This window comes from Rhinatrema bivittatum, chromosome 11, assembly GCF_901001135.1.
Source record: "Rhinatrema bivittatum chromosome 11, aRhiBiv1.1, whole genome shotgun sequence".
In the NCBI taxonomy this organism is placed as follows: Eukaryota; Metazoa; Chordata; class Amphibia; order Gymnophiona; family Rhinatrematidae; genus Rhinatrema; species Rhinatrema bivittatum.
The window spans coordinates 88,485,670-88,509,324 of record NC_042625.1 but is presented as its reverse complement, the minus strand read 5'-3'; the positions used below and the strand labels follow the sequence as shown (position 1 = coordinate 88,509,324).

The 23,655-nt window shown below is 45.5% G+C and overlaps 1 protein-coding gene across 2 annotated transcripts in view; it reads left to right on the top strand.

Moving 5' to 3' along the window:
• The window catches only part of ZDHHC18 (zinc finger DHHC-type containing 18), a 52,766-nt gene extending 29,987 nt beyond the window's left edge, over positions 1 to 22,779 (top strand). Inside the window, exons 9-10 of one of the 2 annotated variants that reach the window (XR_003859149.1) lie at positions 21,915 to 22,304; positions 22,621 to 22,779. Coding sequence is in view for 1 of the 2 variants with exons in the window: in XM_029619258.1 (XP_029475118.1) it covers positions 21,163 to 21,222 (60 nt within the window). In the remaining variant the exon portion in view is untranslated. Of the gene's footprint in view, positions 1 to 21,162; positions 21,238 to 21,914; positions 22,305 to 22,620 lie in introns of those variants that run through there. The other variant, XM_029619258.1, reaches the window with a different exon arrangement.
• The last annotated feature ends 876 nt before the right edge of the window (positions 22,780 to 23,655 follow it).

Here is a 23,655-nt window from a genome sequence, read left to right as displayed (position 1 = left end):
TGGGCCAGCCCTCAGTGGCAGTGCTTTGCTTGTGTCTGGTTTGTCTGTGTAGTGTGATGAAAACTGCCATTCATGTAGCACTCAGATCACAGCAAGCTGAAGCTGGCTGAACAGGTAGGAGAAAAAAAGGCAAGAAGCAAAATGTTTTATGTTTAATGTACAGGTCACAGTTGGGAGTGAAAGCAGGGCCCAGGAAGATTGTTTGTTTTTGACACCCTTGATCAAACACTGCCTTCAGCTGTTCAATAGTCTTGCATTAACTCTCCCTAAAATCAGCAAATGCCACAGCAGAATAAAATCAGAGGAATAAGACCCCCTCCATTGGAACATGCAAAACAATCCAACCAACATTAGGCCTAGTTTTAAACTGCAGCTATAAGAGTGGGGAAAAAAACCCCAACCTGTGATTCTTGTATTCATTATAGAACAGAAATCAATAACTAATGGAGCAGAATAGGACACTGATTTTAGAGAGTATTGTAAGGCTGACTTGCCCCCGTACAAATGACAAGTAAGGGAATGAGGTATCGGGCTGCTCAGCCCTTCTGAAAGAAAACAGAGCCCACACTATAGGGTGCTACCTTTTTTTAATTGTATTTTTTCAGATGTATCATTAACGTACAACACATTCAGAACTGGGATCCCTGCTTACAGCAGTTGGTCTGCCTTGTGATAGAATTGTTGTTCCACGCTCACCTGCTTATGTTACCAAAAGCCCCCCCCCCCCCCCCCCCTTATAGATAAAGATTTACCCCACCACCTTCTGCTCCACATTTGTCCTTTCCTTGTTTGTGCTGTGCCTCTTCAGCCCCTTCCACTCTTATTCTACCCATTTTAGTTGGAAAGGATACTGCTATTACAGTTGCTGGGCAGATGAAATCACCCAAGTTCCATGTATTAATGATGGAGTTAAAAAAACTTCTTTTAAATTCTTTTCCTTACTACAGTAGTTGGTTGAGTGAAATGCACCAGGGATAGCGTTGTAAATTTCTGTAGGTCCCCTAACGATTCAGTTTTTCTTCCTAATCTAATGGAATCATTAACTTGTAGTCAGGGCCCCTGTTCTACTGTGAGGCTGTGGAAGGGGCCACAATCCACCCCATCCTGTGGAATTGCCTATTTCTAACAGAACCTTTAGTAGGCTCCACGAACTGAAGGATCTCAAACATTTTGTGCCTGGTATCCTCCTCCATTAACAACTGAAAAGGGATGGCTTCCGCCATTGCCCTTACAAAACCTGCAAAGGCTAAGTCCTCAAGTGGAGACTTCCTTCGATCCTCTGGACGATAAGGGTCTGAAAGGAAACACTCAGCGGAAAACTCTGAAATGTCATCCCCCTAGGGGTCATAGGGTTCCTCATCCTCACTCTAAGCTTCAGTGGATGCGTCCCTAAGTGTTCGTCCTTAATCCAGAGGTGCAGGCATCAGTAAAACTGGACAAGGTGGCAGGCCTAGGTGTCTCTGCTGGCCTCGGTGGAGCTTCCTCTGAGGAAGATCTAGGAATAGGAGACCCCAGCGATCCAGACTCAGCTGAAATGCCTCATCTGACAATGCCCACGCTCCTAGGTCCATTCTCCCTGCTAAGAAAGTCTGTTCTTACAATCTTTGCTATGTGCGAAGCTGAAATCATCTGGACATGCACTTCTGCCCATTCCATAAGTTGATTATTTCCTGTGACACTTGTTGGCTCTGGGTACCTCCCTATGGATTGATGTAAGCCACAGTTGTTGCATTATCCAACATTATTCAGACCAATTGACCCTGCAGTCTGTCAGCAAACTGCAAACGGGCCAGCATCCAGCTGATTGATGTTCCAAAGTGATTCTTCTGCATTCCAGCATCCTTGCACTGTCAGCTCCTGATCGTGAACTCCCCAACCAAGGAGACTTGCATCCATTGTCTGTATTAGCCAGTCCAGTGGGGTTAGGGAAACTCCCTTCCTTAGATGATTCACCTGCAGCCACTACTGCAGTTGGGAAGTTGGCAGGAGACCTCCATCAGCAGGTGGAGCTGAATCGAATAGTCCTGAGACTGCGGGTTCCAACAAGACAGCAGGGAATGCTGAGAAGAAAGCATATGCACCCTCGCCCACGGTACCACTTCCAGGGTTGCCACCATTAAGCCAAGTACTTGCAGGTAAGACCATACAGTTGGGCGGAGAGTGTTCATCAACAGACTGAGCTGTGCCAACAACTTCTGAATTCAAGCGTCCGGCAGGAAAACCTTGCCCTGCTTTGTGTTGAACCGAACCCAGAGGTATTCCATTGATTGAGTAGGCTAAAGACTGCTTTTGGCCAGGTTCACCATCCAACCAAGCGCCTGAAACAGAGAAATCACCTTGCAAGTTACCAGCTGGCTCTCTTCCAGCGACTTGGCTCGAATCAGCCAGTCAGCCAACTATGGGTGTAGAAGGATTCCATCCTCTCTCAGTTCTGCTGCAACTACTACTACTAGTATCTTGGAAAATGTTCTGGGAATGGTAGCCCGACCAAAGGGCAGTGCCTGAAACAAAGTGGTGTCCCAGAACTGCAAACCACAGATATTCACCTGACTGCATGGCCATTATCACTGAGTGCAAGGTTTCCATGTGAAAATGTTTCACTCTCCATGGTGAGACTGCACCTTGAGTACCTTGAACAGTTCTGGTCGCTGCCTCTCAAAAAAGATATAGTTGCACTGTACAAAAAAGGGCAACTAAAATGATAAATGGGGATGGAATGGTTCCCCTATGTACAAAGATTAGAGAGTTCAATTAGAGACAATTGAGGAGGGGGTAGGATGGAGGTCTATAAAATCATGAAAGGACTAGAATGAGTAAATATGAATTGGTTGTTTACGCTTTCAGATAATAGAAGGACTAGTGGGCATTCCATGAAGTTAGCAAGGAGCACAATTAAAACAAATTGGAACATTTGTTTTCATTCATTGCACAGTTAAGCTCTGGAATTCTTTTCAGAGGATGTGCTTAGGGCATTTAGCTCAGCTGGGTTTAAAAAACAAGTTTGGACAAGTTCCTTGAGGAGACGTCCATAAACTATTAGTCAAGTAGACTTAGGGAATAGCCACTGCTTATTACTGGTAATAGTAGTATGGAATCTATTTAATGTTTGGGTACCTGCCAGATGCTTGTATCCTGGATTGTCCACTGTTGGAAATAAGATGCTGGGCTTGATGGACATTCGGTCTTCCCCAGTATGGCAACTTTTTATGTCCTTATGAATATTTCTTCTTATCTGGCTACATTGCTCCTCCTCAGAATGCCCACATCTCTCCCTATATCCATCTAAGTACTTAGTCAGATAAGTACTTATCTGGCTACGTGGTGGCCATTTAAGGAGACCGGATATTCAGCTGCCACCACTTATATGGCTAAGTCCTTATCTGACTAAGTAGTGTTGAATATCAGCCTCTAGCTGTTTAATAATCTGTGATTCAGGGTCTCCAAGACATGACTTTTCTTCTGAATCACTTTTTTGTAAATACTGCCTCCATTATCTCAGAAGCAGTAATCATGGAGGAGCATAGTCCTGGTTCTGGATGCTGTATTTTTGCAGCTCTTTTTACTGTGGTATAATCTATCAAAGGCTAAATACCAGATTAGATCAACAATCACAAGAACCATAAGGAAAGGTGTTTTAAGAAAATGTCCAAGCGAGCATGAAACTATGCAATGTAACTGGGTGGATATGGTGTGTGTAAAGCATTGGATGGCCAGGGCAAGACCAAGAGGCAGCAAGTAATTTGAAATGAAACTCAAAAAAATAGCTGGAGCAGAAGAGGAAGCACCCTAAGGTACCAAGGCAGGCTTGGAGTGGCAGTGGCAGCAGTAATGCTGGCAATTAACAAAGCAATGCAGAAAGAAGTTGTACCTCAAGGGCAGAGGCAGGAGGAGGAAGAATGGCATAAAAAACTCAAGGCACGGGGAGGGGCAAAGCAGCACCAGGAGTGGTGAAGCAAATGTGCATAGCAACGGATGGAATCTGGAAAGAAGCTTGAAGACAGGCAAAGCAGAAGAGAAAGCATCCTAAGGTACCAAGACTGGCTTGAAGTGGTGATGGCAATAGTGGTGCTAGCGGTTAAAAACAGAAACACTAGGAGCAGAGCAAGAAGAGTAGCTGAACAGTGATCATGCAAGGTGATAAATATAGGGAAAAAAACCCTTGCTGTGGTTACACAATGTTAGGTTCCACAGTAGGAGTTACCACCCAGGAAAGAGATGTCATGGTGGATACTGCATTGAAATCGTCAGCTAAGTGTGCTATGGCAGTCAAAAGAGCAAACAACCAAAGTAAAGAATTATTAGGAAGGGAATGGTGAATAAAACAGAAAATGTCATAATGCCTCATCCCTCCATGGTGAGACCGCACCTTGAATACTGTGTGCAGTTCTGGTCACTGCTTCTCAAAAAAGATATAGTTGCATTGGAGAAAGTACAGAAGAGGGTGACCAAAATGATAAAGAGGATGGAACGGCTCCTCTATCATAAAAGGCTAAAGAGGTTAGGGCTGTTCATCTTGGAGAAGAGACAGACAGACAGCTGAGGGATGATATGATAGAGGTCTACAAAATCATTAAAGGACTTGAACAGTTAAATGTGAATCGATTATTTACTCTTTCAGATAATACAAGGATTATGGTGCACTCTATGAATTTAACAACTAGCTCATTTAAACCAAATCATAGAAAATTTCTTTTTCACTCAGCGCATAATTAAGCTCTGGAATTCATTGCCAGAGGATGTGGTTACAGCAGTTAGTATAGCTGGGTTTAAAAAAGGTTTGGATATTTTTCTAGAGCAAAAGTCCATAAACTGCTATTAATCAATAAGGATTAGTAGCGTGGGATCTATTCATTTAATAGATACTTGCCAGGTACTTGTGAATTGGTTGGCCACTGGATACTGGGCTTGATGGCTGACCAGGTAGAGCATATCTTATGTTTTTATGTAAGAGCCAGATACAGTATGGAAGAGGGAGGTGCAGGGAGAAAAGGGCAGAGCATACAAAAGAAGTATAAGGCTCCAAAAGAAGAGTGATGTAGGAACTCCAGAAAACATGGATTTGGGGAGGGGAAGTGGGGGATAGGTGGGGATTGAAAAGAGAAGTCCAGTCATGGTCAGCTGAAAAGTTGGCAACCCTAGTTACCCAGTGTCTGAGAAGAAGAGGCGCATCCAGCAAAAAGGCCTGGAGGAGAAGAAGAGGTCCTGATAGTGTGTGAGGGAGCATGGGAGTGAGAAGCCTGTGCGTGTCTGAAAGAGCAGGGGAGTGAGAAGTCTGTGTGTGTGTGTAAGAGAGAGAGAGAGCATGGGAGTGAGAAGCCTGTGTGTGTATATGTGAGAATGAGAGAGATCGCATGTGAGAGTGAAGAGCCTGTATGTGTGTTTGAGAGAGAACATGTGGACTAGAGAGCCTGTTTGTGTGAGTAAGAGAGAGCATCTGGGTATGAAAGCCCATGTGTGAAAGAACATGGGAGTGAGAAGCCTATGTGTATGTGAGAGCATGGAATGAAAAGCCTTTGGAGTGAATTTTAAAAGCACTGCTCATGCTAACAGTCTCATATACATGAGTGTCGGGGTTGTATGTGAGCAATGCGTATTTTAAAAACTGCAAATTATGTGCTTATATGTGCGTGTGCGAGCAAGGAAAAAGGGGTGGGGAATGGGTGACTGGGGCAGAGCCAACAATTACGCAGGTAACTCCATATTTTAAAGCTGGCTGCCACAGGGCAATGAACTATCTGCATATGTTTTTGTCTCCTCTTGATGAGGTATAAGTCTTTAAAAATCTCTGTTTAGGCCTAAATCTACTGGGGGAGGGGGCAGGCAGAAGAACCTGAAGAGGCCGGATGACTTTGAGATAGTAATGTCTTTCAAGTAAGAATGTTTTAAAATCCGCTTCCCTTCACGCACTAAAGCCGACAAATTCTTAAGGAAGATACATGAATTTTGTTTGCTCAAGTAACTGCTTAAAATTAGGAGCACATATGTACATGGTAGGCGTATCTTAAAGCTTTCATGCGCAATTTAAAATTCAAATGTATGTAAGTGCATATGCTCATGTACGGGTGCCGTTCTTGTTTTAAAGTTACCATCCTTGTGTGAGAGAACATCTTATTTATTTACATTCTGCTTTTCAGCACTTCAGAGCAGATGACATTTTGGTACTGTAGGTATTTTCCTAGACCCAGAGGTGAGTGAGCAGCCTGGGTGTATATATGTGTGAGAGCATGTGGGAGTAAAGAGCCTGTATGTGTGTTTGAGAGAGAGAACATGTAGATTGGAGAACCTATGTGTGTGAGTAAGAGAGCATGTGGGTGTGAAAGCATGGAAATGAGAAGCCTATGTGTGTGTGAGAGAGAGCATCTAAGAGTGAAAACCTGTGTGTATGTGTGAGTGGGTAGCTGCGGGTGAGAGAGATCATGACAGTGAAAGCCTGCATGTGAGAGTGGGAGCCTGGGTAAGAGTGTTTGGGAATAGGAGCCTATGTGAGAGAAAGTGTGTGTGTGTGAGAGAGCCTGTGTGTGTGTGTATGTATGAGGGAGGAAGGAAGGAAAGACAAGAGGAGAGAGAAGAAACAGATTAAAAGACATTGAAAAAGGAATTAGGAAAAGGGGGGAAAAAAAGACTGGGACTAACCGATCAGAAAAATAAGAAGTCCATTAACTGCTATTAATCAAGTTTACTTAGGGAATAGCCACTGCTATTAATTGCATCAGTAGCATGGGATCTGCTTGGTGTTTGGGTACTTGCCAGGTTTCTTATGGCCTGGATTGGCCACTGTTGGAAACAGGATGCTGGGCTTGATGGACCCTTGGTCTGACCCAGTATGGCAATTTCTTATGTTCTTCAGGTAAAAATAAAATATTTTGACTTTCAGCAATTGAAATATACTTTGGGAATGTGTATTTCTTATACATTTGCATTTTGCTTTTTCTTCAGTATTCCACTGTTCACAGTCTGGTTTCTCAGACTTTCCATTTCAGTCTTGTCTGCATGTTTCTATTTCTAATTTTCAGATCCTTATTCTGTATTACAGGGGTCGGGAACCCATGGCTCGCGAGCCAGATATGGCTCTTTTGAGGGCTGCATCTGGCTCGCAGACAGTCGCCACACTTTCCCACTGACCCAGCTGCTCCCCGGTCCTCCTCCGCCCGGGCTTAAAATGCTGTCAGCCCGGGCGGAATGCGGCAGGAAAGCTGGAGTCAGCGGCACCGGCGTGCTCTCTTCGCCCCCCCCCCCCCGCGGCCCGGAAAAGGAAGTGAAGAGTATCGGGTGCCTGCGCGGCAAGAAGAGGCCACGCTAGTGCGCTCGGCATCGGCCCGAAGAAAAGAAGACTGCAGCGCGGCTCGGAGGAAAATGAAGAGGTTCAGCCGCGGCCGATGGGACTCCGCCTCCGCGAGGGCTGAAAATGAAGAGGTTAGCGTTGGGAGGAGGCTGCTGCTGCTGCCGCGAGTTCCCGGGGTGGGGGAGAGAGAGAGTGAATGAGCGAGCAAACACTCGCTCATTCACTCTCTCTTTCCCCCACCCCCACCCCGGGAACTCGCGGCAGCAGCAGCAGCCTCCTCCCAACGCTAACCTCTTCATTTTCAGCGGAGGCGGAGTCCCATCGGCCACGGCTGAACCTCTTCATTTTCCTCCGAGCCGCGCTGCAGTCGTCTTTTCTTCGGGCCGATGCCGAGCGCACTAGCGTGGCCTCTTCTTGCCGCGCAGGCACCCGATACTCTTCACTTCCTCTTCCGGGCCGCGGGGGGGGGGGGGGGGGCGTGTGTGTGTGTGTATGAGAGAGAGAGAGAGTGAGAGATTGCATGTATGTGAATGATTAAGAGCCTGTACATGTGAAAGAGAGTATGTCTGTGATTGAGAGCCTGCCTGTGAGAGAGAGAGAGCGCATGAATGTAAGTTTACCATTGGGAACCTGTATGTGTAAGTTTGTGATTGAAAACCTGTTTGTGTGAAAGAGTATGTGTGTATGATTGAGATCCTTTGTGTGTGAGAGAAATCATGTGTATGTATGATTAAGAGCCTGTGTGTATAAGTAAGAGAGAGATCATGTGTGTCTGTGTGTGATTGAGAGCTGGTTTAGGTGAGGGAGCATGTGAGTATGTGATTGAGAGCCTGTGTGTAAATGAGAGAAAGAGAGGACATGTTTGTAAGCATGTGAATGAGAGTTTGTGTGTGAGAGAAAAAGACAGCATGTATTTATGTGATTGAAAGCCTGTGTGTGTGTGTGTGTAAGCGTGAAAAGATAGACAGCATGTGTGTAAATGTGTAATTAAGAGCCTATATAAGTGAGAGAGAAAAAACATGTGTATATGTGAGTACTGAGAGCATGTGTGTATAGGTGTGTTATTGAGAGCCAGTGTGAGAGAGAGCGCTGGTATGTGACTGAGAGAGGAGAAAGTTCCAAGCAAACCACCCCACCTCCTGCTAATTCAGAATAATCTCAGGACACCTGGATATCAAACGTTCCCAGGTATGCAGAGCAAAAAAATTTTTGTATCATTATTTTTCATTACTGGGTCTTTGTGTCTGCTATTTTAAAATATTTTGTTGGTATCTGGAAATGTTTTATATGTGTTTTTAATTATTGGATATTCCACTCATTAGCTGTTTCGAAATATGTTCTTTTTGTTAGTACAGTTTTACTGCTGATGATTTTATATTTCTTGATTTGTTTTATAAGGATGGGTGATGTTTCTTTTTTCCTTTGTTACACTGCATACAGAGACTCTGGCTTGTTGCAGTTTCCAATTCATTTTTTTCTGTATGCTTCTTGTTATGCGTTTTGGTCTCTTTATTCTATGTTAGGTGAGGGACAGCACGTGATTCAGGTGAGGTTTTCTGCTGGCGTGTAGTTTCTGTGTAGGACTCTATAGCAGCCTGACTTGGTCCGTTTTCCTAATAGGAGATGTATTGGTGTCTTAAGGCCTGGTGTAATATTTTCAGAGACTTATTGTACTTTAAAAGTGTGATCTTACATAAAATGCACACATTTACTTATATTTAGTTTTAAACATATTGTATGGCTCTCATGGAATTACATTTTAAAATATGTGGCGTTTATGGCTCTCTCAGCCAAAAAGGTTCCTGACCCCTGCTGTATTAGGTAAGGGTTGATCTTTGTTTTTTCCTGTGTGTGACTGAGGTGCAGTATTTCGGCTAGCATGTAGTTTGTAGGAATTTTGTAGCAGTCCGGCTTGTTTGCCTAGTAGGTGGTGTATTAGTGTTCTAGGGCTAGGTGTAATGTTTGCATTGCTGCCTTTTCATAGACAAGATTGCTGCTGTTTGAGTCCTGAGAGTTACTGCTATTATGCAGGGGAAGTACCAGAAGAAGGAAAAGTGCCTGGGAGTGGGGAACAGGGAAGTGATCCAATCCTGTGGAGGAGGAGGGATCACAAACGGAGCCTGACATGCTGATGAGTGATGGGGATGGGTGAACCAAGCCTGCAGGGAAAGGCACCTAAGGGGTGAGAAGGAACCTGCTGGGAGTAGAGTGATGGGGAACAGAATAGTGGGAAAAGAAGAGCAGACTAAGGGGATGAGGAAGAGGGGTATTAAACCCCCTCACACCTGATATAAAATTCAAAGCATGCCTGTGCAAAGAGAGTAAGGAGGGGAGGGAGAAGAGATTAGGAGCATGAGAGGAAAGGGGGGGCTGAGAAAATGGTGGTGAGGGTGGGGGAAGAGACTGTGGTGTGGATGGGCTGGGGTTGGGGGGGGGGGGGAGGCTAGTGAGGATGTACTGAGGTTGGGTGGGAATTTTGGCCTCCTGAGTCTTCCTTAATGTCCACATTGCCTGCTCTGCTCTGGGCATTTACGTACAGACTGGTCAGTCATACTCACCACTCACTGTATTTGGTTTTATTCTTTTTTGTTTTTTTTCCTGGGGGTGTGGTAATTTGTATTGGAATTCAGTACCCCAATCATCATTCAGAATTGTGTTTAATTACTGAGGAGAAATACAATTGTGTGGGGATCACCCCCGCCTAGATCTGGGCGTGAGCATCAGGGAATGAATCTTCCTATTAATGTGGGCCAGGCACCCAGATATGGCCCCTGTCAGAAACAGGATGCGGGGCTCCCTGCACCATTGATCTCACGCAGCCTGGCACTTTGTATGTTCTTGTTTTCAGGTAGAGCATTGCTGTATCAGAACCCCATGCACAGATCACAGCCCTAAGGAATACACCAAAATGTAGATTTGTAAAAATGGGGCAAGGCCCTTTTCACCTGCCTCCATCCCAAAGCAGGGGAGGAGACGAGGAGAATGAGATCTTCATGCACCCTGACCCCTCCACCTTTCACTCTCCTGGACCATCAGCTTTGCACACACTCCTACCCATCGGTGGAGATTTGTGAAATGTAAGGAGAGTTGAGGTATTAACCCCGTAACAAAAAGGCATGTTCACTTAATGTGTAATTCCTTAAATGCCCTTGTCCATTTTCCTAAAAGAGGTAAGATTAAAAGTGTCTCCCTTATTCTAAGGAGCGTTGTGTAGACACTGAGAGCTTGGAAAGAACAGAGCAAAAAGATGTGCAGCTCCTTCAAAAACTGCCGCAGCCTTGCCCTGTGTACTTTACCCCATTCCTGCAGCCCAGCCATGGCAGTGACATTCTGCTGGCTGCCGGGCTCGGAGGGAGGGAGGGCTGGCCCCAGATCCTCTCCCCTGGCTCTCTGGCACAGTTCAGACCTGACCTTTCTTTCTGTGCACTGCTTTCTTTCCCATTTATTTTAAATCAACCAACACCCTTTAAACTCCATGGAAATTTAATTGAAAACAAAAAACGAATGTGTTTATTCCTACATGTCATCTTCCTGTCTTTCCACAAGGTGGCGTCAAAGGCTTAGTCTAAGTGTCTCACTGAGGAACGAACCCCCCTCCCATTCACACTGAGGAGCGAACCCCCCCCCCGCCTCCCCACACCTTCCACCCCACTATGCACGCAGACATCCCCTCTAGGCTCACACTAGGCAATTTCTTATTAGCTATTAAGATGCTGAGGGATAAGGAAATAGAGCTAGCTGCAAAATCCATCTTTTCATCTTAAGGTGCTCCCTGTTGTACATTTTTGCTAGTAGACATCATGCTGACATTGTGTTTTTTGTTATTGCTAGGGTTGCCATCTCTCACAGGTCAACCCAACCAGGCTGCCCTAGTCCTGACTTTGCCCCAGTGCATTCTGGGATGTGTAGTTTTGATTTCCAAGTTGAGCTGGGTGCGGTAACAACCTTAGTTGTTGACATCCGCATTTCACATTATGCAGATTTGGCAGGACCCAAGCCAAAATTACAGTACCTTCCACTTGTGTGATGTGGGCAGAGTGAGGCATGCCGAAGCAGATGAGTGGAAGATACGGGTTCTCTTGGGAACAGGAATTGCAGCCTGGTGGCGGTTTGTAGCAATGTGTTGAGAGGTTCCCCTCTCTGTTCCCTTAGTAATCTCTTTAGCACAAGAGGAGGGGAGAGAGTTTAAGGAGATGAGGAAGAGTAGCAGGTTTTAGAGTGTGGGTTTGTGTTCTGTTTGATTGTTTTGCATCCGTAAACTACAGATTTAGCACAAAATACTTGTATTCCTAAATCGACATTGTGCTAAGAGGAATGAAAACAAATCAAGGTCCTATCACCAGGACCAGCGACCTGAACCTTAGCAGTGTGATGGGTTTACTATGCAGACTTGGACTGGACAAGTACCACAATGTTATAAAGTGAATTTAAACAGTTTGCTGCACCCTCCTGGAAACTGGCTGGGGCAGTGGGCTAGTACTGTATCTTCTATGTCCCCACCTCAGGCAACCACACTACTGAATCCCCTAAAAAGAAGCCTTAACCACTCAAGCTGCCATGGATGAGCTTACCAGGCAGCCCATGCAGGGAATAGAGCCAGAAATTAAGGAGGTTGCAGCCCAATAAAACAAATTGCAGCTCAGAAACCGCCCAAAGGGGATGGAGGAGTCCCCCCCCCCCCCCCCCCCCCTCCAAAAAGCCACAGGACTGCACTGTATTGATGGCACATGGGGTGATGCAAGTACCGTGGAGGTAGCCCAACCTGCACACAGACATTTTTCCTGCTGAATGGATAAAAAAACATCACAAAGCTGCCTGCAGGTTCCATGATGCATCTGTCAAGGGCATCTCATAAGGGTGTGAGATTGTGGCCAGCCTGTGCGGTCAGTTATAAGGCCCAGTAGATCCTGGTACCTGAAGCCCTCCTCTGTTTTCTCAGCTGTGAGGGGCACTGCAGCTGGAGAGCTGGAAATGAGAGGAAACTGTGAGGACCCAGTGGAGCTGACTCCCTTTGCTAACAGATTCCTCATGCGAGAGGGGAATGCATGCCCCAGACAGGCTTTTAATCTTTTGAGCATGCAGCAAGTAGAACCTGCTCATTCCGCAAGAAGTGGCAGTCAGGTTGTAGTTAGCCCCTGGCCTGTAGGTGTTTCCTTTCCTGTGCACCAATAAGGGATCTGTCTAGTTCCCTTTCAGAAAGAACTTAATGCAAATGACTGTCCCCTCAAACCTGGACACCAGCATGTCAAAGCAGAGGTGGGCAGACGGAATGGGCTACTGCCCTATAACCAGACGCCCTTTTGACTCAGATCAAGCCTGAGGACAGCTAAGCGCTGAGAATGGTCCTCGCTTGATCTTTTGAGTGAGATTGCACATTCTGCGCAGGAGGAGTAAACCTCCTGCGCAGCTGTTACTGTACCCCCTGTGGGCTCTGACTGGGTCTCATGACCCTCCCAGATTCCCTCTTGATATGTGTGCCTTGGCGCTTAACACTCTCCGGAGACCCCAATATGTGAATGATCACCCAATTTGACAATGAGGAGGTGGATTCCGGAAGTGCACAAGGCGGTGTGGATCTCATTGCTGATGAAGCTCATCCTTCATTGGATCGCCTCAACCCACAGATTTTTATAACGTTTGAGGAGTCTGTGTCCATGTCCTATGTGATCAGTGCTGACATGGCCCCTACTGTGCATCCTAATTATGTTGACAAACAGGAGGAGACCCACTGATCAGCCTTGCACAAGGGCTTGGTGAGTAAAGCGAACAGTCACCGGCTTTACACCTCCATGGCTGTCGCTGAAGCTGTCCTGTGGGACATCACCCGTCTTGTCCAGGTGCCGCTGTAGGATTTTAGGTGTAGGCATGACGTTCCCTGTGGCACTACTTTTGGGCTGCTCCTGGCCTCCAGGCTGTGACCCTGGGCTGCCCATTGTTGGCAATGCACCCCATTGGAGAGACCTGCTGCACATCTGGAGTGCTACAGATCTTCATGCTCTTTAAGGGGCCGATGCAATAATGTTTGCAGAAAGCAGGCACTGACTTTTCAGCCCCCACGTTCTTAATGCACGCATGGTGCCCGCAAGGGGGGGCGCCCTGCATTATGTAAATTAGGGGGGTCGCGCTAGGAAGGAGGCGCTAGGGCCACTTGTGCGACCTTAGCGCCTCCTTGCGACCCGCCGTGGCTGCCAGTTATGAAGACCGACCCCCGGTAAACTCGGCCTCGGTTTTCATGACCTGCCTGTCTGCCAGTAGTGAGTTTATTGGCTGCGTCGGGCTTCATAACTCGGCGGTCTGCCAAGTTATTTTCTTTTCTTTTACTTTACAAAAGAAGTACAGAAAAGCAGTTTTTTTTCTGCTTTTCTGTGCTTCTTTTACCTGCGCTCAGCTATTAACGCCTGCTCCAGCTCTCTTAGTTTCGGGGGGGTGTTGGACATGTGCTTCTTGATGCGCTGAACCCCTTACAGTCCAACCACGTGGTAAAGTGCCCTCAGCCGAGCGCCCTTTCCCGCATCAGCCTGATTTTTTGTGCTCGGAACTCCTTGCTGCGTCAGGAGTAACCTTTGCACACAAAAAATGTGCACACAACTGCAGGTAAGACTGTGAGCTCTGCTGCCCACACCTTGTTGCATTGGGAGGTGACAGAGTAGGAAGGTCATATTGGTGAGGGGGGGGAGAGAGGAGGCCCAAGTCAGCATTAGCAGCTGATCACCTCAAAAATCTTCACCTATGTTGGTGAAGCGGATGTGTTTTCTTGCTGTTTATGATGTAAACCGCTCCGAGCCCCTTTATGGAAAAAGTATAAATGCTGTAAAAAAAAAAAAACCAAACAAAACAAGACCTCCTTCTACCAGAGGACGAGAGCTATCCTATTGCTTTTGTGCTAAAAATCCCCTCAAACTCCCACCACTACCATGGCAGGAATCTCTTTCCATTTCACCTCTCTCTTCCTCGCCCAGGTTTTGTAAAGCTTTTGATGACTCGCTCAGCTCAGTCTCATCACGAACAGATCCAGAAAAATACTGAGGAATGAGGCTGCCCCTTTCTAACCTCTGCAGATTTGGGAGCTGGTGGATGGGCAGAGCGGAAGCAAAGGGAGCCCAAAGGAACTGAGGAGGTTCCCCTGGGAAAAGCGAAGGGGGTGGGGGGAGGTGCTGGGCTGCCTTTGAAGGTGGCTTTGTAATCGGTGTCAAGGTGCTTGGTGGGGCAGTAATTGGCAGCAATGAATGCGCCTCACAGGAAGCAGTTGATTCATCCCTTGGCCCACCTGCCTGGAGCCCATTGTCCGGGCCTCTCTCCCTCCCTCTCCCTCTTATTAGCACAATAAAGGAGGAACCGTTTGATCTTTTTCTGCGGCTTTCCCCTAATCTTAGCCATGGGATTTCCATTCCTCTCACCTTTGGCCAGGAGACATCAAAGGCAGGGGGGGGGGCGAGGCCTGGCCCTAACAGAGCTCTTCCTCTCCCCTACCTGTCAGCTCTCCGGGGAGGGAGGGAAGGAGGGCCATGTGCATGGTTGGACAGGTGAGGGGTGGGCGTGCAGAATAAGGACATGAGAGCACTCTAAAAAATGGTCACCGATAACTTAAAAGCAATAAGCACATCCCCAGATGATGATGATGATTATTATTATCATTATCATCAGGGTATTGCTTATTGTTCGTATATACAGAAAGAGCGGAGGAAACTTTCAATGAGATAGGGAGGGGCTGATTTTCCAAGCGTCTTTCTCCATTATTTGCCTTTTGGCAATATCTTTGATAAATCTGGCCCAGGGCAATTGCTATTCCTGCTACTCTGATACCATCGGCTATTTAAGCTGAGAGGGCCCAGCCTGGAGCTGAGGGTTCTGCTGTATATTTCATGACTTCTGACTCCTAGTGCAGTGCCCTCTCCCGTACTGAGACTTATTTATACTGTCTCATCAGCACATGTTGCCAGCTCAAGCGTTCAAAGCGTGCAGCAGCAGGCAGGGTTTACAGGCCTACTCTTCTGCAGGCTGAGGCAGAAGATAAAGTTATGTTATGTTTCTCTTGCTATCAGGGTACATTTTGCTCGTACGGGTAGAAATGTGAAAACATTCACACGAGTATGACACTTACATTTTGAATTGTGAGAAATGCCTTCTTGTCGCCCCCAATCCCCTAGAAGCATATTAGAAAGAACTGCCTATAAAAATATTAATACGTACATTTAATGGGGAAAAAAAAATAAACCACTTGGAGTTTGTGTGAACATTTTTCGCAATGCTCAGTTTATTTTTTTCTAGACATTAAACTAAAGGAATTTATTTCCTTCTCATAGAAAGTTTTGCCAGGTTTTGACCATTTGTACAAAAGATTTTACACTAAATCCTATTCCTAAAGGTGGAATATAATAAAATCTTGTATTTATAAAGGGAGAAATATACTCGTTGCACATGTTCCTCTGTTGGTGCTTGTGGTATTATGTAGTAATAAATATTGTCTATTGGATCAATTTTATACTTTTGTAACCAGCGTTGGAGAGGGTTAAGGATAGGGATAGAGTTGGGATTAAGACACTGACCTGAAGAGAGGTTTAGCTGTCCAAAGCCAGTCAGTTTTAGACATTTGTGACATTTTTTTAAAGGACCAACCAAACAGATGTTTTTAAGGCCGCACGGGCCTTTTCTCAAAAGTCTTTGTGACCTCCATGGTCTCAAAACCTCATTTGCTACAACCGGGGAAGGTAACTCTGGGCCTTGAATGCCCTAGACGGGTCTGGTGCTCAGGATGCCCCCCAGGGCTCCTCATGAGATAGACTGCCATGCACTGCCTCCTCAAATTCAGATCTCTCTCAGGGTGGATATCCTGAACACCAGACCTGTTTGCAGCACTCGGGGTCTGGAGTTGCCTATCCCCTGTATTACATCTCTTTTGATGGCCTTTCAACAGCTATCACAACCTATTAAAGACTTCAGTTTCCAGGACCACTACAGATATTAGAACCCTTCAAAGTTAAATATATTTAGTCTAATAAAAAGATATCCTCTCCCTCTTTGACCTTTACTTGTGCATATCCAATGGGCTAACAGGGCGACCATGCTTCTTTGTGTCAATCAATAGAAATATTAAATAAGAGACGTCTGGGGTGTTTGGATTGTCTGGGGAGTTGTGGAGAAGCCAAGGAGGACTCTAACCCGGCTCCAATTACTAAACCAAAGCAGGGTACTGTGCCTGGGAGTGGGGGAGGAGGCCTGCTGAGGGCTCTTCTGCTCGATGAGAAACCTTGAGAACTAAGCCTGAGACATTGCTCCTCCCGGGATATGCGGCAGGGAGTTGCTTTTCCACAAATGGGAAGCTGGAGGAATTCCCTGCCAGCACATTAGACGGGAGTGTGAGATTCCGCAGTCTCCAGTCTGCTGCAGGGGAGAACTCCTCCTCCGTCGCCTCATCAACATGCCAATGAGCCCGGCCACTGTCCCGCAGGGCCCAGAACCCCGGCCATTAGGCAGGGAAGTGGGAGGGGCTTATCAAGTGACAGACCTGTCTGCATCCAATTCACATCTGGGGCAGTGGGGGAGGGGGGGCTGAGAAGGCTTTAACCCTGCAGAGCTCCCTCACTTTCCTTCATTGGAGCCATTTGTGGGTTTCCTGACTAGCCTAGTGGTTAGAGCAGAGGGCCATGAACCAGGAGACCAGGCTCTGAGTCCTGCTATCACTCCTTGTGACCTTGGGCAAGTCACTTTACCCTCCATTGCCTCAGGCACAAAACTTAGATTGTAAGCCCTCTGGGTCTTAAACCAATGTCAGTATATAAATAAATCAAATAATCTTGTCCACCTCCTGTTACTGTTATTCCAGGCTATCTGCATCTTTTTTTTTTTTTTTTTTATTTTGCCTTCCATGCAAACTGCCTCCTCCCCCCAGTTCCCAGATGGGCATTACTAACTGTAATAGCTGTGTTTGTAGTTTGCATATATCAAACTGGTGCCAGTGCATGGCCCTGGTGATGAAGAGCACAGTAGCAGCATCTCCCCTCCCCACACTCGCGCATGCACCCATTTACTCTAATTACTATAGCTAGGGTGCAAGCCTTGATATTTGGTGCGAGTGCTCCGAGTTCCCGCACAGGGAGAAGCCGAACCAGTCCCTGGTTTTCAACTCATTGGATGCCTGGGCTTGCAGTTCCCCTCTCTTAAGGAATTAGAAGAGTCCATGCATGCAAAATCCAGGACTGGCTCAGCCACGGGGTGCTTTAGTAACCCTGGTCCAAAGCCTTGCTACAAAGCTAAGAAAAGGACAGAGGAAAGAAGGATTAAGGGAAGTAGAGAAAGCATGAATGAATAAGGGAGTAAGGATGTGGGAAATTGTTAGAAAATTATAATTAGGCTCCTTATCCTGTACTTATAAACTGATAACCAGCAGAAGCAGTGCTTTATAAACCTACGGCCAGGTTTTGAAAAGATACTTAATAAAATCCAATAGGTTCTATAATTTGAGAGGTATTCCCTGCTTTTCATTATGGTGGATGTCCTGGTCAGAGGAGTGTTTCTGCCTGACTCCCAGGCTGAGTCATGAGTTCAGCTTCCAGGTCCCACACCATAGTGAAATGTCAAATTTCACACCAAGGTGACTGAATGCTACACTGCACCGAACCCGCCCAGCTCTAAGCACCTAATGAGAAGCTCTCAGCAAGAGTTAGCGGAACCCTGAACCCTGGGTCAGACCCTGGAGGCACCTCCACTTCTGTCTTCCCCGTGTACCCCAAAACAACAAAGGCCCTGCCATGGCTAACAGGCCCTCTGGTATTATCCAGACCATAGCCAGGGTGCACGGGTGTTAGCACACAAAATTCAAATCACTTAAAACAGATTCCAGCAAAGTGGCTGTGGACACAGGATACTGGTATTGGGCTAAGAACTGTTTTATGACATTATGGTCTCTTCCCCCACACTTTCTTCATCTTCTCTTTATGAGACAGCGCTGCGTATATCATGTAGCAATATAGAAATATTATTATTAGTGTGATGTATGTAAATTTGTGCACATAAAAATGGCATACACACATGCTAATATTACACACCATAAGATGGGAGACCCAAGTGAGAAAAGGTAAGCCCCTTCCCTCCAAGTTATTTTAAAATAGTACATTTTTCATTTGCTTGCTGAGAGGGTGGTGGATACCAGGAATCATCTACTAGAAGAGCTGGCAACACCCAATTAGTCTAGAACAAGAGAACCATCAGAAAATATTTTTTCCCAGAGGGGAAGGGTAGCCTGCTGGTTATAATAGTCTCGCTTCACCCACTGATGCTGTTTGTGACCTTGGGCAGGTCACTTCAGCTTCCATTGCCACTTAATTTACTAACAGGTCGATACAGTACAGTGCGCTCCGGTGGAACGCACTGTTAACCGGCATTTGGACGCGCGTTTTCGATGTGCTAGCTTTAACCCTTATTCAGTGAGGGAAATAGTGCGTCCAAAATGCACGTCCAACCCCCCCCCGAGACTAATAGCGCCCGCAACATGCAAATGCATGCGGGCACAGAAAAGCAATAAAAACCGCTTTTCTGTGCACCCTCTGACTTAATATCTTAGCGATATTAAGTCAGAGGCCCCAAAAGTTAAAAAAAAATTTTTTTAAATTTTAAATGGGCCCGTGGCTCGCGGGTTGAAAACCGGACGCTCAATTTTGCCGGCGTCCGGTTTCCGAACCCTTGGCTGTCAGCGGGTTTGAGAACTGACGCCGGCAAAATTGAGCGTCGGCTGTCAAACCCGCTGACAGCTGCCGCTTCCATCAAAAAAGAGGCGCTAGGGACGCGCTAGTGTCCCTAGCGCCTCTTTTTACCGTGGGCCCTAATTTAAATAAATTAAGTTACTGAATCGCGTGCACAGGAGAGTGGCCTGGGCACTCGCCCGCTCTCCCGCGTGGTTTACTGTATCGGCCCGTAAGTATTTTTCCCTAGACACAGAATGGGAGAATAGTAAACAGACCCCTTAGATTGTAAGCCCTCTGGGACAAGGAACTACCTACTGTACCTGATTGCAACTCACCTTCAGCATGGGATAGGAAAGGCAAATAACCAAATCTAAAGTGGACCTTATCGTCCATATTTGTTTCCATATTCCATGTTTCTATATATTTCTCCACAAGTAGAAACAGGGATTTGTATTAATTTCCATCAAAGTTATTGTAATTCCTAAAAGGCAGAGATAATCAGAAAGTCCTGCCCTTTTCTAACAGTCCCATGACATCTGTGACAGAGTCCTCTCCCCTTCCCCCCAGTATGATGGAAATGGGAATTACACTGCTCTAAGTTATAAAGTGGAACCATGTGCAGAAGCCTCAAGTCTCAGCCAAAGGGCAGCTTTTAATTCAACTTAACTGGACAGTCAAGGCATCATTAGGCCAATACTTAAAATATTTTGCCTCAGTTTAGGACTCACAGTGTGGGAGAATGTAGAACTGTGGATAAATCCCAGTCTTAGGTTAGTTTATCCCATTTATTAACTCATTCAATTACAATGTATGGATGCTTTCCCCCCGACCCAATGTGTGCAATGTGCAGTCAGGTTATTTCTCTCTTTGGGGAATTATATGGTCCAGATCCTGGCTGTTTTTCCTCTAATAGTAGGGCAAGTACATTTCTTAAGTGGCTCCATACCCAAATGGAAGGTCCAAGTTCTATCAATGAATTGTATCTCGGGTAGGACAGTTCCACATTGCAGCTTTAGCAGGTTTATCCCCATAGGCTGACTTGCCATCTTCTCTTCTCAGTTTCAGGTGTCCTTACCTTCAGACCCTGAATGTAATCCACTTTGAAGCGCTGAAAAAAAAAAGTGCGAAAAGCGGAATATAAATCTAAATAAATAAATACACTATGCTGGTAGTCATCCTCCTTCATTCTGTTAACACCACCAAAAGGTGCCTAAAACACCCGGATAAGAGAAATAAAATGCACGATCGTGTTAGAAGTGAACCTGTGCCCCCAATCCCTGCATTTACTATTGAGATTCTCACGTTGTCACAGCTCTCATGGGAACTCATGTGGACGTTACTGGGATCTGATTGACAAGTGATTTGCTCATTCTGGGCTTGCCTGTGCCATTACATCTTCTGTATCATTTTTCCTATCTGCTCTAGACTTCCTGAGCTGCACAAAAGGACATATCTGGAGATAAAGTCCCTATAAGGGGACCTGGGGCCAGGGAATGGTTGTCTTTTTATAGTTTAGATTAATATCCCTGGTATGCTGGCCTACATTATATGATATGTGTTTTTTGATCTGTCACTGTTTGCTATAGAGATTGTACGCATGCTTATTCATATGTCTGCCTATTAAAATAAAAATAAGAAGAAGAACACTATATTTTTTTCTCATCTTACATGAAGGAAATTTGACCCTGTCCTATTGAAATGGAATCCCATGCATTGCAGCTCTTTGGGATAGGGACCTCTCTGCTTTAATTGGTGCTTCCCAAATCTGTCCTGGTGAGTCCGCAATCAGTCTGGTTTCAAGGCTATCCACAATGAATCTGGAGCAGATATACTGAGTCTCCAATGTATACAAATTTATCTTACACTTACATCTGCTCCAGATTCATTGTGGATATCCTGAAACCTGTCTGGCTGTGGAATCTCCAGGACAGGATTGGGAAGCCCTGGCCTAAGTGGTCCCTAATTCTACCCCTCTACCAAATTACCTAAGTATCACTTATGATGCCAGGTCTAAATCTAAATCTAAGATTTTAATAATACTGCATTGAAATTTGTTGAAGGTCTAATCTATTCTTTTCAAAATTATAGAGATTTTTAAGGAAGCATAACAGTGTCATGCAATGGTGATAGATAGCAAATCCTTCTTACATTTTATCTTGTTGGCTTAAAGTTATAATGAAAGTTTTTCTCTTCTCCAAGTTCCCTTTGAGATGGCTTTTTCTGAAGGAGTCACCAATCTCATGGGAGATGCCATTCTAAGAACATGCCATACTGGGTCAGACCAAGGGTCCATCAAGCCCAGCATCCTGTTTCCAACAGAAGCCAAACCAGGCACAAGAACCTGTCAATTACCCAAACACTAAGTCTATTCCATGTAACCATTGCTAATGGCAGTGGCTATTCTCTAAGTGAACTTAATAGCAGGTAATGGACTTTTCCTCCAAGAACTTATCCAATCCTTTTTTAAACACAGTTATACTAACTGCACGAACCACATCCTCTGGCAACAAGTTCCAGAGTTTAATTGTGCGTTGAGTGAAAAAGAACTTTCTTCGATTAGTTTTAAATGTGCCCCATGCTAACTTCATGGAGTGCCCCCTAGTCTTTCTACTATTGTACAAGAAAATTATGTACACTATCCGAAAGAGTAAATAACCGATTCACATCTAGACCTCTCATGATTTTAAACATCTCTATCATATCCCCCCTTAGCCGTCTCTTCTCCAAGCTGAAAAGTCCTAACCTCTTTAGACTTTCTTTTTGTAAATGTAGACAGAATAATGATAGCTTTTCCAATGCATAGATTTAACTCTGGTATCCTATATTAGGGCATAAAATACTGTGCAACCAACCTATATAATCAGAACAAAAACCACATTTTTCATTCTGAGACTGTCTGTAGTTAACTTAAGAATGATCAATAACATTTGTGGCAATTGTTCTTATTCCAGCGATATTTACGGAGGAGAAAGAAACATATTAAAGTAGAAGACTGGGGAAAAGAAACTGCTTCTGCCATTGTTTAGGCTTACAAAAAAAAAGTCTGGAACAGCAGCAAACTTATGGAAATCAGCAAAATCAGCATCTATAAAACCTGTTTTGTCAGTACTATCCACTATGGAGAGTGAGACATGGATGCAGTCTGCACATCAAGAGAAGAGGCTGAACAGTTTCCCCATGCGCTGCCTGTGGTGCATCTTTAACATCTCCTGGCAGAATACAATCCCAGACTCCAAAGTCCTGGCAGACTCCACTGTCTTCACCCCTAAACAGAGAGGTCTCCAATGGCTTCCTACATATCCATTGTGTGGACAATGACAGGATTTCCATGAGATTACCAGGTGAGGCCTGCAGAGTTCCAGCTCCTGCAAAGTAGTCCAAGGGGTAACTAAGTGTGGCTGCAATGCGTGTGTAAGAATAATGGCTTAGTGGAGGGGTGGCCTAGTGGTAAGAGCAACAGGCTGGGAAGCCAGGGTTCAAATTTTGCTTCTTTTCATTGAGGCTCCTTGTGAGCTGCTTGTGCAAGTCATTTTGCCCTCTATTGCTTCAGGTATCAACTTGATTGTAAGCTCTCTGGGGAAGAGACAGCTGTTTTGCTTAAATTGTCATTTGCCTTGAGCTATTATTGAGTAATAATAATATTGTTTTCCCTTTCAGAAGTTGCCCTCAAAGATCTGAAAACTTTGTGCCCTTGAATTAATCCGATTGTAAAACAAGTTGGGATTTTGTGCACATGGAAGATGCACAATATGCAAATCCTAATTATCCCTCTGACTGCTCTGTAGGAGCTGGACCTCTGCGGGCCTCTCCTGGTAAATCTCATGTGACGTGGAGGTTATCTTCAGGTAAGATTTGTAACTCGGGGTTTAGTATCACCGGGTACCTTAAACTTGACCCAGAGCTGCAGTGGAGACAGGGAAGCCCTGTCTTGCTCGTGACCCAAGGAAATCACTGGTTGGTTTCCCCTTTTATCATCACCTTCTCTCTCCAGCTGCTTTCCTCCACTTCTCCAAACCAGCCACCTAAACTTCCCTTCCCTTGGTCTTTGCTACTGTTCTCCCCAGGGAGCTGCTCAGCTGCAGGTCAGAGTTTATTTGAATTTTTTTTCCTCTGCCTTGTAGATTCTTGGAAACTACAGGGAGCCAGTTGAAGGCATAAAGTCTAGGGGAAGGGCAGTAGCAAAACCCCAAAGGCTTTCAGTTTAGGTTTACATTTTTGGAGCAGAAACCCCTTCCCCAATTTTAACCCTCATCCTTTTGCTATATTTATAGCAAGCATAGCGCCCACCTTAAAAAAGGGAGCGTGGCTAGGCAAATTTCCCATCTATAGGTATAGACCTTTGTGCTACCGCCCCAAAAAGATTTGTATCACATTTGTGAGAGAGAGAAACACAACATAGAAGAACGGATCAGTTTACTATTTATATCAACGTAGCAGGGAGCAGTTTAAGATACAACATGACAGGTAGGAACAGCACAGTACAGAGCTGAGAAGATTTGCTGTGCTGACTGCTCCCCTCACCCCGATGTTACAGTGCCCCTGTTCCATTGATATGAATAGTAAGCTGCCCCATGCTTCTATGTTGAGTCTCTTTCTCTCTCTCAGGGCCATAACGCCCTGTGAGTGTTTCCTTGCCTTAGGGAGACCGATCCCTCGTTGCCCCAGTGCGGGTGTGTGTGGGGGATTCCCCGA